The sequence below is a fragment of the Cydia pomonella genome, chromosome 4, assembly GCF_033807575.1.
Source record: "Cydia pomonella isolate Wapato2018A chromosome 4, ilCydPomo1, whole genome shotgun sequence".
In the NCBI taxonomy this organism is placed as follows: domain Eukaryota; kingdom Metazoa; phylum Arthropoda; class Insecta; order Lepidoptera; family Tortricidae; genus Cydia; species Cydia pomonella.
The window spans coordinates 9,382,088-9,397,719 of NC_084706.1; the positions used below are offsets into that span (position 1 = coordinate 9,382,088).

The 15,632-nt window shown below is 39.6% G+C and overlaps 1 protein-coding gene across 8 annotated transcripts in view; it reads right to left on the reverse strand.

The window, feature by feature from the left end:
• Positions 1-6,182: 6,182 nt before the first annotated feature.
• Positions 6,183-15,632, reverse strand: part of LOC133517037 (probable phosphorylase b kinase regulatory subunit alpha) — a 36,031-nt gene continuing 26,581 nt past the window's right edge. For 7 of the 8 annotated variants that reach the window (XM_061850153.1, XM_061850156.1, XM_061850154.1 and 4 more), the window contains 3 exons: positions 13,680-13,798; positions 13,291-13,548; positions 6,183-11,341 (listed from right to left, as the gene is read on the reverse strand). In XM_061850153.1, the coding sequence (XP_061706137.1) occupies positions 11,120-11,341; positions 13,291-13,548; positions 13,680-13,798 (599 nt within the window). In that variant the 3' untranslated portion in view covers positions 6,183-11,119. The remainder of the gene's footprint in view (positions 11,342-13,290; positions 13,549-13,679; positions 13,799-15,632) is intronic. The other variant, XM_061850155.1, reaches the window with a different exon arrangement.

Here is a 15,632-nt window from a genome sequence, read left to right on the forward strand (position 1 = left end):
AGATTATTTTAGTTTATGTAGAAAATAATAAAGGTATGCATATACAGGCTGTTTCCTGTAACAGGAGCAATAAATTAAAATGAAGATTCCTTAGATAATTAGTACTCATAATAACAATAACTTAATTTTCCAAAGTTCTTAAATTTAGAGAAAATAGCAATTAAAGTTAAATTTAACAGTCAATGGATGCCGACTATCGCGATATGATCGCTCAACGGTGGTTTAGTGTCGTGGTACCGGCAGGGACCGGAAAACCCGTTCATTTGCCTTACCCGTTCGGAATGGGTAACCCCTTCATACGATAAGCTAATCGTTTGGGTAACCCGTTCAACCGGTTACCCAACAATAATGATAACCCGTATTATTCAGATTAACCTAATCGTAACAAGTGGTTACCGCTTACAGGAGCTGATTCGGTTTGTGTTTTGCGTGTACTAACCGGTAACCTTTCGGTTTAGGGTAAGCCTTACCCCTCTCCCGTGCCTTTCCCCCGCCGCTGCGGCACCGCGGGAGAGATGGGCATTACGTAATTGATTCGATAGGTATATTGTAACTACCGACGTAAAAGTACTTTTCGTTAATGTTGACTTACTATATAGATGCTTATTTGTATCCGGTTTATAACAGGTTTTAGTAAGATGGCGGCCACACACTTTGTCATAAAAATCATCATTTTTAGGTTTTAGGGAGTTCCGATTTCGAAAATGATAACGATTTTGGAATTCAAGATGGCGGCCATGCAGTAAGTCATAAAAGTCGCCATGTAAATCGGTTTTTAGGTTTATGGGAGTGCAAATTTAGAAAAAGATGACCATGTTGGAGTCCAAGATGGTGACCATGTACTATGTCATAAAAATCGTCATGGATGTCGTTATATAGGTTTTAGGGAGTGCAGATTTCGAAAATCATGACTATTCATGACTATTTTGGAATCCAAGATGGCGGCCATGCAATTTGTCATAAAAGTCGTAATGGATGGAGTCCAAGATGGTGACCATGTCATAAAAATCGTCTTGGATGTCGTTTTATAGGTTTTAGGGAGTGCAGATTTCTAAAATCATGACTATTTTTGAATCCAAGATGGCGGCCATGCAATTTTTCATAAAAGTCGTCATGGATGTCGTTTTATACGTTTTAGGGAGTGCGGATTTCGAAAATGATGATCATTTTGGAGTCCAAGATGGCGGCCATGCAATTTGTCATAAAAGTCTTCATGGATGTCGTTTTATAGGTTTAAGGGAGTGCGGATTTCGAAAATCATGACTATTTTGGAATCCAAGATGGCGCCCATGCAATTTGTCATAAAAGTCGTCATGGATGTCGTTTTATACGTTTTAGGGAGTGCAGATTTAGAAAATGATGACTATTTTGGAATCCAAGATGGCGGCCATGCAATTTGTCATAAAAGTCTTCATGGATGTCGTTTTATGGGTTTTAGGGAGTGCGGATTTCGAAAGTCATGACTATTTTGGAATCCAAGATGGCGGCCATGCAATTTGTCATAAAAGTCGTCATGGATGTCGTTTTAGGGAGTGCAGATTTCGAAAAAGATGATCATTTTGGAGTCCAAGATGGTGACCATGTACAATGTCATAAAAATCGTCATGGATGTCGTTATATAGGTTTTAGGGAGTGCAGATTTCGAAAATCATGACTATTTTGGAATCCAAGATGGCGGCCATGCTTTTTGTCATAAAAGTCGTCATGGATGGAGTCCAAGATGGTGACCACGTACTATGTCATAAAAATCGTCATGGATGTCGTTTTATAGGTTTTAGGGAGTGCGGATTTCGAAAATGATGACCATTTTGAAATCAAAGATGGCGGCCACACATATTGTCATAAAAGTCATCTTGGTAGTCGTTTTTTAGGTTTTAGGGAGTGCGGATTTCGAAAATCATGACTATTTTGGAATCCAAGATGGCGGCCATGCTTTTTGTCATAAAAGTCGTCATGGATATCGTTTTATAGGTTTTAGGGAGTGCGGATTTGGAAAATGATGACTATTTTGGAATCCAAGATGACGGCCACGTACTATTTAATAAAAGTCATCATGGATGTCGTTTTATAGGTTTTAGGGAGTGCGGATTTCGAAAATGATGACCATTTTGAAATCAAAGATGGCGGCCACATATTTTGTCATTAAAGTCATCATGGAAGTCGTTTTTTAGGTTTTAGGGAGTGCGGATTTCGAAAATCATGACTATTTTGGAATCCAAGATGGCGGCCATGCTTTTTGTCTTAAAAGTCGTCATGGATATCGTTTTATAGGTTTTAGGGAGTGCGGATTTCGAAAATGATGACTATTTTGGAAGCCAAGATGACGGCCACGTACTATTTAATAAAAGTCATCATGGATGTCGTTTTATAGGTTTTAGAGAGTGCGGATTTCGAAAAAGATGATCATTTTGGATTTCATGATGCCGACCATGAAATATGTCAGAAAATTAGTCATGGATGTCGTTGTATAGGTTTTACGGAGTGCGGATTTCGAAAATCATGACTATTTTGGAATCCAAGATGGCGACCATGCAATTTGTCATAAAAGTCGTCATGGATGTCGTTTTGTAGGTTTTAGGGAGTGCGGATTTCGAAAGTCATGACTATTTTGGAATCCAAGATGGCGGCCATGCAACTTGTCATAAAAGTTGTCATGGATGTCGTTTTAAAGGTTTTAAGAAATGTGGTTTTCAAAAATGATGAACCTCAACCATGTGTATCGTAAAGAACTCGTCAAGACATTTAAAATGAGCCTAAACTCGATAGCATTATGGGAAGTCATCGATGAGTTCCGCTGACACCTTCCGATTCCACCATCAGACCTTCGTCACCATGTGTATCGTAAATAACTCTTCAAGACATTTAAAATGAGCCCTAACTCGATAACATTACTAGTAGTTATCGATGAGTTCCATCAACACCTTCTGATTCCACCATCAGACCCTCGCCAACATGTGTATCGTAAAGAACTCGTGAAGACCTTTAAAATGACCCCAAACTCGATAGCATTACTAGTAGTTATCGATGAGTTCCATCAACACCTTCTGATTCCACCATCAGACCCTCGCCACCATGTCTATCGTAAAGAACTCGTCAAGACATTTAAAATGAGCCCATATTGGATAGCATTACTAGTAGGTATCGATGAGTTCCATCGATACCTTCCCATACCACCATCAGACCCTCGCCACCATGTGTATCGTAAAGAACTCGTCAAGACCTTTAAAATGAGCCCAAACTCGATAGCATTACTAGTAGTTATCGATGAGTTGCACTGACACCTTCCGATTCCACCATCAGACCCTTGCCACCATGTGTATCGTAAAGAACTACTCGTCAAGACCTTTAAAATGAGCCCAAACTCGATAGCATTACTAGTAGTTATCGATGAGTTCCACTGACACCTTCCGATTCCACCATCAGACCCTCGCCACCGTGTGTTTCGTAAAGAACTCGTCAACATATTTAAAATGAGCCCAAACTCGATAGCATTACTAGTAGTTATCGATGAGTTCCATCGATACCTTCCCATTCCACCATCAGACCCTCTCCCCTATGTGTATCGTAAAGAACTCGTCAAGACCTTTAAAATGAGCCCTAACTCGATAGCATTACTAGTAGTTATCGATGAGTTCCATCGACACCTTCCGATTCCACCATCAGACCCTCTCCACCATGTGTATCGTAAAGAACTCGTCAAGACCTTTAAAATGAGCCCTAACTCGATAAAATTATTAGAAGCCATTGATGAGTTCCACTGACACACGAGCTGTGCACAGACAGCTAACGATAAAGAAAGTGACAATAATAGGAGTAATAGGTACTAAACAAAAATATACCAAAATCAATGCAACGCCTTACCATATTAGGTAATTTGCCTTAAACCTTAGCATGTGTTTTGAAATCTACGTTGTGCGCTATTTGACTTAACGTACACTTTTGTTTGAATTAGCAATATTAGGTCGGCAAATTACAAAGCCTTTGACAAATACCGACTGCCGCCGCGCCGCGCCGCGCACTCGCACGTGCACGTAGGGAATGGAACCGCCGTGTTTCGCGTCGGGCGCTACGTTAATAGACCATATGCAATTTACGTAAAAGCTAAAACAGCTTGTTCGTATTTAATCAGCGCTTGAAGCGATAACCCTTTCCCGGGTTTTTAATATCGGTAAGCGCTAACCTGAATTAATTCAAATAAAAGGATTAGCTTCTTAACCGGTAAGCCAATCAAAAGCTTACCGAAATGAAGCGGTTTTTGGAACACAGCTTTACAATAACCCGGGTTTTTGAACGGGTTAGGGTAAGCGGGTCCGGTCCCTGGGTACCGGGGATGCTACTTCAGAAATAATTTTAAAACAATCGAGATTAGGTCTTATTTAGGTGTACTAGGAACTATTTTCATTTGTAAGATACACAAAATGGCACCCGAATTCAGAGATGGGCATTTCGTAATTGATTCCTGATTTCATGATTACTCGAAATTACTTTTGGAATCTGATTACCGGTTCCCAGATTACTTTGTAATCTGACTAGCTGATTACTAAGTACAATTACATTTGAGGAATCTGGAATCATCTGTTGGAATATTAAAATTACTAGTAATTGGGAACCAGTGTAGATTCCTTATTACATGAATGGATTACTTGATTCCTTTCAGATTACTTCAAAATATATTTTGTTATACATAAAGCTATATTTCTGACTACAGACGTAAAGTATATTTCGATTTACTATATAGATGCATCTTATTTGTATCCAGTGTGCAGATTTCGAAAATTATGCCCATTTGAAATCCAAAATGGCCATCATTTTCGAAATCTGTATTCCCTAAAACCTATAAAACGACATCCATGACGATTTTTATGGCATACTGCATGGCCGCCATCTTGGATTCCAAAATGGGCATCATTTTTCGAAATCTCCACTCCTGAAAACCTATAAAACGATATCCATGACGATTTTTATCACGTAGTGCACGGCCGCCATCTTGGATTCCAAAATAATCATTATTTTACAGTAATTATAGAGTTTCACACATAAAATGTATTTGTCTTCTGGGATAAAAACGAAGGAAATTATTTTGACATTAAGTAATTGTAATTTAGTCTGGATAATATTACGTAATCAGATTACTCGAGTAATTGATTACCGAGGAATCACGATTACACTTGTAGTTAGATATATTCAATTCCGAAGGAATCAATTACGCAAGTAATCGGCGGGATTGACTACAGTAATTTAGATTACCAAAGGAATCGATCACTAAGGAATCATGATTACTGTAATGTAATATGTAATTTAATTCCAAAAGTAATTGATTATGCCCAACTCTGCCCGAATTTTGGTTATTTCTTTTAAATTTGTCCTCAAAATTGTGAAAATCTATCAGTCATAACTTTTTGTTCAATTCATTATGATAATTTAAAAAGAAATTTTTGATTTTGACAATTAAATTGTCAATGTCGGGGAAAAAATGGCACGAATTAATTACGATGCCCGAGAATTATGTGAGATGATTTTGTTGTACGGAGAAGCGAGAGGCAATTCTGTTCGAGCTCTTAATTTATACCGCGAACGTTTTCCTAACCGGATGCATCCTGCGAACGGTCGCGTCATTGTGAACGCTCTGCAGCGTGTGCGGGACAATCAGCCCATAGTCGGCAGAGTGCAGCCGGCACAAGGGCCTGCTGCAGCATTCAACGTCAGACTAAGACTAGCACTGGAACGGCGGCTTCTTCAGCACTTCCGTGAACGTCCAACTACCAGCACAAGGAGAGCGGGTCTGATATTTGGTGTCAACAACAGTATTGTGTACAAAGTACTAAAAAAGAATAAGAAGCATCCATACAAATTTTTAAAAGTACAGGCTTTGTTGCAGCGAGACTACCTAGTGCGGCAAGTTTATTGTGAGTGGTTTATGGCTCAGTGCCATGGGAACAGACGCGATATAACATTCGCACAAAATGTTATTTGGACGGACGAATCAACGTTCACTAACAATGGACTATGGAATCCAAAAAATACCCATTATTGGAGTACGGAAAACCCCCGTCTAATGAGACAGACAGCTCACCAATATCGGTTCTCTGTTAATGTCTGGGCAGCTATTCACGGAAATACAATAATTGGTCCGGTATTTATTGATGGTACTTTGAATACAGTCCGTTTTTTACAATTGATAAATGTCACTTTATTACAGTATTACAACAATCTGCCCGAAAATGTAAAAAATGTGACATGGTTCCAACTCGACGGAGCCCCTGCTCATTCCGTTGTGGCAGTCCGTGAAAAGTTGACCGAAATATTCGGAAATCGATGGATCGGACGATGGCCACCGAGATCGCCCGATTTGACATGTTTGGACTTCTTTTTATGGGGAGCTATCAAAAACGACGTATATTCTACCTCTCTCAACGTATTTCCCTTGCCATACAGAGAGGTAATGCCGCCAGTATCATGGGGTCCATGCCGCAAACAGACCTGTTAGAAGGGGTATTCTCTTTATAATTGGTTCCTTTTTTTTTTGTAGGTAAGTATATTTTATAGTAGATAATTTTATTTTATTTCTAGGTTTAATTTTAGTTTTAATTTTGTAATATTATATTTTAGTTAGATTGTTTAAGAGATTTATTAGAATAAATTTTATATATTTCTGCCGAAGTAGATAATGTAGAAATGCTAAAAGATCGAATTACTCCGGCATTTAACACCATACGGCAACGTGATCTAAATGTAGTACATCGAAATACATTGTTAAGGTACAACGCATGCATACGAGCACATGGTCAGCATATTGAGAACATTTTCAATTAAGCAGCTAGTAATTGTGGATTCTGAGAAAAGTATGTGCAATATTAGTTTTTTGTACAACAATATTGTTTTCTTTATTTTTTTTTATTATACGTGCATAAAATCTAAATGTGTTAATAATTTCATTTGTACCAAATAAAAATCGTTAAAATACTCGAACTTCTTTTGACAGGTGCCATTTCTGGTTGATTTGATCTTCTTGACAAAACTATAGTCTGGCAATCCAGTTTTGTCAGTAACAGTAGAAGAAATAATATAATGCATATGCATATGCACTCATCCCTTTTTTCGGGGTGATAGTACTAGCATAAGATAGAGACAGTATGATTCATTCAGACTATGCTTTAAGTGAGTAAATTCCTAGCCCAACTATAAATTAGTCCTTATTTTCAAGGAATAGGAGTATTATTATTGTATTACGAAAACGGCCACCCTTTACTTTTCAGTTTCGTTGGAGGTTTTCGCCAATGGATTTTTCATTAAAAAAAATATGATCGAAGATATAGGCTTGTGGTACGACAAACCACGAAATCCCGAATGCAAACTTTTTGATTGGGATGGGTTATTTTTTTATTTAGTCGTAACATACGATTCGAACTTACTCGGATATATTCGTTTAATCAATTGCAAGTCTAGTAACCGTAACCTAGCAACTATGGTTATAATAAGTAGTACCTACTTGACTATCCGGTCACATCCGGTCTGTCTTTTTGTAACGTTTCTATGGCTACAGGCTATTATTATAAAGTAACCATAGCAACTTCACAAATGATTGGTAAATAAAGTTCGGAAGTAATCGTGGTTTCCGGTACTTTCCTACGATCATAACCGAAGTCCGTTTTCACAACGCTCACGTGACAAGACTCAAAATTTGCGTGTTAAGATTACATTGACAATGTCAAGTTGTCGAGTCAAAAGTTTTTTTTTCCAATAAGTATTACAAAAAGATTACAAATGGTGTGAATTGTGTTTACGTTATTGTGTGACGTTACTTAATTACAATAAAGCCAAAAAGGAAACCTAAGCCGAGGTTTAAGTACTTTGTTTACGATAACCATCCATCACTTGCCTAAGAGCCGCCATTGTAAATAATGTGCAGATAATAGCAATAACCAGAGCGGCGTCCTGTACAGCACGTGCCCAAAGTGTGCTGTAATTCTCTATTATCGACAAAACATATTCGTCTTCAAGAACCCTACTCCTGGCTTCAAAACAGCTGATTGGCGTATATCATGAAACATGCCTTCAAACTGCTGGTACAATAATTACTAATAGAACATAAGTACCTACACATCAGTAAAAAAAGTAAGCCGCGTATTGTTTGGACTGAATAAACATGTTAATTCTATTCTTGTTTATAATTATTTTAGGTAGGTAACGTTTTTAATGTTATTTTCTAAACAGGTACGTAAAAGTCTGTTGTGTCTATTTGTTTAGTCGCATTTTTATCAGTTATCTATCGAGTATTTATGCGTAAATAACACTTAGCGTAATCTTTGAAGAACTGTAGCTTCCGTTTTGTTGACATATGTGTACGTTTCTGTCACGTTTACCGAAGTATTCCGACTAAACATGATAGTGAATTAATGGTTGCCCAGCGTGGCGGCTGTACATTGCTGGTTCGATTAATTGTGTAAGAAAATAACAGTATTTTTTTTTTCATTTTAATTAATTAAAACCACTTGGACTTAATAACTGATTACTTAAGGGGTCTATATTTTAATTTATTGCTCCTGTTACAGGAAATACCCTGTATATGTTTGTGGATATATTTATAAGATTATACTGTATGATACTATGACATATGTGAAGGTATAGGAAAAGGAAAACAATAAAAAATATTATGTTTCTTTTTCTTGGCTTGACTTTAAAAAATTTATCATATAATCTTATACAAATGTGGCGACAAAAATCCTAGGTTTAGATTAATTATAGCTGGCGCGGATTTTTGACAGTTCAATGCAAATCTCGCCCAAGCCACAGAATATTCCTATAGATATAGGCAATTACTGTGACCTGTAATTTTTATTATTAATAAATTGATTATGATTATGAATAATAATAGTACTACCGTACAGAAATTACACTTCCTACAAAAACCGATGTTTGACAGCGATTCAGGGACGAATCATGCTGTCCCTTTCTAATGTAGGGCACTATCCCTTTCGGCTATTTAGGGTTGTCAAAATTCAAGTTATTATCTTATCTGTGGTACGACCGCATAGGGACGTCAAGTTGTGCCAACCTTAATATAGCTCATCAAACGAAGCCCAAAAACAGCCCAAAGGCGGAAATAATTCGTGTATAAGCGAATTGTGGTATAGTTGTAGATAAAGGTATCTTGCACAACATACTGAAAGTACTGATGGATGGGGGTGGCGCTAACGGGTGGGGAGGTTAAAGGTCCCATTTTGTAGTTTTTCGTGAATAACTCGTGGGTTAATGGCCCATAGCAAAAATGTTCTTTCACGCAAATAAATCAATTTGATGGTCCATTTTTCTATATTTTCGTAAATAACTCGTAAACGGTGGCCAATAGCAAAAAAGACTACTTAAATAAATAAAGAATCTATAAGGGTTCCGTTTTTTGCCATTTGGCTACGGAACCCTAAAAATGGCGCGATACAGCACTAATAGCACTATAACTAACTAATGAGCCGCTTTTTGTCTAAATAATGGTCTTTGTTTAGATCTTTTACGTTCAGAATCGCAAAAGTATAAGTTAGGTAGGTATGTCAAACCCACAGATCACCTGTATTACAATATACTTACAAAGGCGCGTCCTGTAATAATTTAGTATGAGATAGCAACCGCTTATTTCAGATGAGTTTACGTTAACCACTTGTTCTCATGTAGGTACCTATACTAAAAATACCTACAAACTTTAGCTGTAGGGATGAACATGGGCCTATAATATGCCGACAATATATGTATTTAAATACTAGAGATGCTACGAATAGTGGTTTTGGCCGGATACCGAATATTCGGCCACACACTCGGCCGAAGCACCGAATATTCGGTAAAACACGTGTACCTTTTTTATCACATTTTTCAGAAAAATAGTCGCCTACAAAGAAAGGACAATGTTTGCTAAGAGTTAAGTTTTATTGCTCATTAGTAGTGTATTTATTTATTTATTTATCCGTTATTGCACAATACAAAAAAGTACAACCATTGGGCCAAACAGAAACTTACAATTGGTGCAGAGAAAATCAGTACAGAGAGATAAAAGTCACAATCTAAACACTACTATTATAAATAAACATGCATAAATACATAGTATTATATTAAATAATGTAGTGTATGTAGTTAAGAGTCGAGCATATTTAGCCTATGATAAAAATTAAATCATTTACAAGCAACATTGCTAAAAAAAATTCATTAATAAAAACATCCCTATAATACATTTTCAGCACATAAAAAATATAATATGGTTTATGGTACACTTTATTAGTGCATTTTTAAATAAGTGGGTGTAATAGCTATTCGGCGTTCGGCCGAATACCGAATATTCAACAAAGTGGCCGAATACCGAATAGTTGTCGAATATTCGTGGCATCTCTATTGAATACTGTAGGATGCAATTCGGTAGGCCCGTTCGTAGCATTTTTTAAGTAATAGGTATAATATATTGCACTCATGTGTGGTGACGTCGTCATACTCGTGAAGGATTCATAATACGGTCGCCGCGGAGTCTGTGAAACCGCGCAATCCACGTGAATGTCGCTTTATTAAAATGCCAATCTACTAATACTTCTAAAAACATTAACAGGTAATATTTCACGATTCGGCTAACAAATCGGCAGTAAAGGTATTCTCGAGCTTCATGCTCAGCATTTCGCAAGCGACATTCGTGAAACGCCCCATAATCGGCCTCGCGTGGGGGCTGGGGCCGGGCCTGGAAGGCCGGGGTGGCAGCGGCCTACGTGATGGCGCACTCGACGGGCGCGTCGGGCGGCAGCGGCCTACGTGATGGCGCACTCGACGGGCACGTCGGGCGGCAGCGGCCTACGTGATGGCGCACTCGACGGGCGCGTCGGGCGGCAGCGGCCTACGTGATGGCGCACTCGACGGGCGCGTCGGGCGGCAGCGGCCTACGTGATGGCGCACTCGACGGGCGCGTCGGGCGGCAGCGGCCTACGTGATGGCGCACTCGACGGGCGCGTCGGGCGGCAGCGGCCTACGTGATGGCGCACTCGACGGGCGCGTCGGGCGGCAGCGGCCTACGTGATGGCGCACTCGACGGGCGCGTCGGGCGGCAGCGGCCTACGTGATGGCGCACTCGACGGGCGCGTCGGGCGGCAGCGGCCTACGTGATGGCGCACTCGACGGGCGCGTCGGGCGGCAGGCGCTCGGCCAGCAGCGCGGCCACGGCGCGCGCGAGGTAGCTCATGGTGCCGTAGGAGCCGCTGGGCGCCGAGTCGTACAGGTGCTGGCACACGCCGGCCGCGCCGCCGCACAGCAGCGCGCCCTCGCCCGAGGCCGCCCCCGCCTTCGCGCAGCACAGCGTCGCGTCGCCGTTGCATCGCATCTGAAAGTTGACGGTGCTCGTCGATTACCGGAAATTTTCATCACCGTTGCTCGAAAAAGATCTTATTTCATGCAGGACTAAGACCTATATTATTCCCCGGGAGTTTTGGATTAATTTTGTGTCTTATCTATTCAAACCTTCCTTGCGTTGTCCCGGAAATTTTGCCACGGCTCAAGGGAGCCTGGGGTCCCCTTGAAAACGAATCCCCAGAATTGGCGTAGGCACTAGTTTTTACGTAAGTGACTGCCATCTGACCTTCCAACCCAGAGGTAAACTAAGGCCTTTATGGGGATTAGTCCGGTTTCCTCACGATGTTTTCCTTCACCGAAAAGCGATTGGTACTCGCGACCTCCGGATTGAAAGTCGCACGCTCTTACCGCTAGGCCACCAAGAGGTGGCGTCAGGCGTGGGCGACGTGGGCCATCGCCTACGGCCTCGCGGTCCGAGTGGACTCGCGCCTCAAATAAGTATACGTCGAACACAACGTAAAAATGTTCATTATTTTTTGCGCCACCAGAGGGCCTCGCTAAATGTACCTTGCCCACATAAAATTTTGATCTTGCCCCGCCACTGCCACCAGCGCTTCTCTAATTCATACAAACCAAGTAGCATAAATGATTAAATGAGTTTTAAAATTACTGACGTTTATAATTTAATATTTTTGTTTATGTTTAAGTTATTTAATTTGATAAAATTAATAGCCCCGTTTAAAATATTTTTACATGATTTTCAATCGTGGCTGAATGCCGATTAGGTGTTTATTATTTGTGACCGCGGCCGACAAAACGTCCCTTGCCATAAGGACGCCTTGTCAGGTTATTCGTATAAAGATACAAGCAAATCTCGTCCTTATGGTAAGCGACAAAATGGGACGTTTTGCCGGCCGCGGTCACATTTTTCCGCTACGACGCACGGTTTAGGAGATACAACCCTATAAAGATTTCTGCATGGCAAAATTTTTCTTGGTAAAAAAGAAACCTTTCTTTATAGGGCTGTATTTCCTAAACCGTGCGTCGTAGCTCAAAAATAATAAAATTTTCGTTCCTCATTATTACCCGTATTTAATAACAAACAAAAAAAAAACTAATTTGTGCGATCTGTATGTATGTTGGTTTTTCAGGGTTAATTCTTTATCATGAACTGATTTCAATAATTTTTGTTTTATTTAAAAGAAGATGTCTTTAGTATAATTACATAGGAATTTCAACTATAATAAACACCTGCAAACGGGATTAAATTGCAAATAAAATTATAAAATGTTTTTTGTTAATTAAAAAAAAGTTATCAAGATGTGGTCGGATTTATCTTTATGATAATGTTATTATTATGTAAAATTTTCATAATTTTTCATTCGTAAACTTTGCGTTGCGTCAGCGTTGTTCATTATTATTCCAAATTTCAAAATCGCACATTCGATAGCTTCGCACCATAAAGGTTCCTTTTGTACGGAACCCTAAAAACAACATTTATTGTACAAAAATTGCTTAGTTTTTTTAATGGCTGAATGCCATGATGCTGCCACAAATGCTGCAACTTCCCGGCCAAGGTCTGCAATTTTGTAGGAAATTTTATTAAAGAACTCTCGTCTAGCCGCGCCCGAAACGCGATACTACCCATTGAATGATTGATGAAGAACATAATATCAATATGTCATTGCATGTTTGCATTGCAAGATATGTCATGTGTCAGACCTCACTTCTATATTTTAAAAACACTATACTCCTGTTTCTGTCGACATTGATGTAGACTTTTTTATTCACTGGTTACGTTCTAAAGGATTTAATTACCAAACACGAATTTTTGTGGTTGTTATAAATCCATTCCATCGAGGGCCATCTACTAAGTACAGTAGTGGAAATGTGTTACATCATTTTCCCTAACCTAAGAGACTGTTGCCGTGTCCTCCTAACTGACAGAACGGAATAACAACAAAAAATATGTATCCTCACCTGGTCTTCCAAAAATATCTGATTAGCCTTATGCACCAGATGCTCCACTGTAATAGTCCCGCCCAGGTGGCTCACCGCCTTGTATTCTACCACTAGAGTCAGCACCATAAGCGCCTCTACCACTAGCTGCCGGTACTCAGGCTGGGGTATAGAGTTCAGCACCGTCTCGACAGCGAGCGCGAATTTCAACTCTCCGGGCGTCATCTCTTGGGTCAAATTCGGTTGCAGCACTTTGCCTTGGATGACTAGACCTTGGCACTGGGGAGAAAAATATATGGTTCAAAACAAAGTTTTGGATTTTCAAAGAGAATAATTCCTGAAATGTAAAAATCACATGGTCTTTTTAACGCCGTTTAAAAATCCACCCAATATAAGTGGTAGAAGTATACCTTTTCCAGCACGCCCCACACGCGCGGGTAGAAGTCCCGCGGCACGCGGTTGAGCGCGCCGTCCAGCCGCCGGCGGCGCAGCCACTGCCCCTGGCGGTCCGGCTCCGCGATCGGCGCGACTGACAAATTATATCGGCCTGTATTATTTTCACCAACCAACAGGCAAGCGGGAAATTCTCTAAAACTTATATACAAAGTAATTAACGGAGCTCGTCACTGGTCTAGTAAATATCAACTTATACTTACGTCATTATCATTAGAAATCGGAGTAATACCGTGTTCAATATGGGCATTAGCATTTGGAGCACGATACTTCCGAATCCCATTCTCATTGCGGCTGATTAAGGTGGTTCGATTTTCATACAAAAAACAATCGCTATTTATTAATTAATTACACAATATTATTACATAAATAGTTGCGCATCTATCTACTTTCGAATATTCATTTGCGCTAAATTAATAAAAAAACTTTGTTTCATACAGAAATCATGCAATAATCAACGTTATATTTTTATAAATTTTACTCATGTGTGTGTGACAAATGTCGTGTACAAATACATTGCGGCGTTGCCACTCCATGCAGCGGCGCGACGTTGCGATGTTTGACGCGTTTTTAGCTGACTCTGTCGACACTGACACTCAGTGTGACCAGGCGTACGATAATTGTCGTACATGTACGATAATTTGGGCCCCGGTATGACGTAATGTTCCAAAGAGCATTATCGTACACTAAAGTACTATAATTTCAGCCCTTGGATGATGCCACCTTAAAAGTCTAGTAATTTGAAGCAAAATATGACACTTTCTCTCAGAAATAGGCTAAAATTAGTATCTTTTGGGTGTTCGGCTCCTTGGTGTAAGTTTAAAATGTCACAATTTCCTGTATACCGTTTGAGTCTATCCCAAAAATACACAAACATAAACAGATTTTTTGCGCAATTTAGACGAAAATTGTCTTTTTTTTATTATTAATTGGAAGTTTAAGCTTATTTTGCAAGACATTTTTAGGGGCTGCCTTTTTGATTGGCGTACGATATTTTTTTCAACGGTACAATAATATTGACACTCAAGTACGATAATTCTCTTCCGCTCACCTGGCAACACTGCTGAAACTTGACAGGACCTGGGGGCCTACCGCGAAAACCTAAATTCGCAAATTGCGGGGATCTTTCTCTTTTACTCTCACTAAGACGTAGGTAATTAGAGTGACAGAGAAAAATGCCCGAAATTCACGAATTTCGATTTTCCCGGTAACCGCCCTGGTGCTTGAGGTACTTGATAGAAAACAACGCTGCCGCATGTTTTGAATTGTGATTTTATGTGTTTTTGGATTGAAAATGATAGCAACGTCTAAATCAAGTTACAAAAATCATCGATATTCTGGTCCGCGAAAAACCAGGAAAAGTGTAACTGTAATTGGAGTCTACAAAAATGACCAATTCATAGAAAATATGACCTAGAAACTAGTTCACTTTTATAAAACTCAATTTTGCCCGAGATTGTACTTAGGCGAATAGGTACCTAAGGGAGCTAAGTGTATTGATCTTGAATAATTAGTTGGCTAATACATATATGACTCCAACATGATATGGACATTTACATCATAACTATTATACCTAGTTGGTTACTAAGTTCTGTTACTCGATTTCTTTCTTTCTTCCTAGCGTTGTCCCAGCATATTGCCACGGCTCAATGGAGCTTGGGGTCCGCTTTGACAACTAATCCCAAGATTTGGCGTAGGCACTAGTTTTTGCGAAAGCCACTGCCATCTGACCTTCCAACCCAGAGGGTAAAACTAAGCCTTGTTGGGATTAGTCCAGTTTCCTCACGATGTTTTCCTTCACCGAAAAGCGACTGGTAAATATCAAATGATATCTGTTCTGAAGTTCTGTTACTCGATTTGCAACCTCTTTATTTCCGTTAAAACAAATGCTACCGAAAAAATAAAAAATG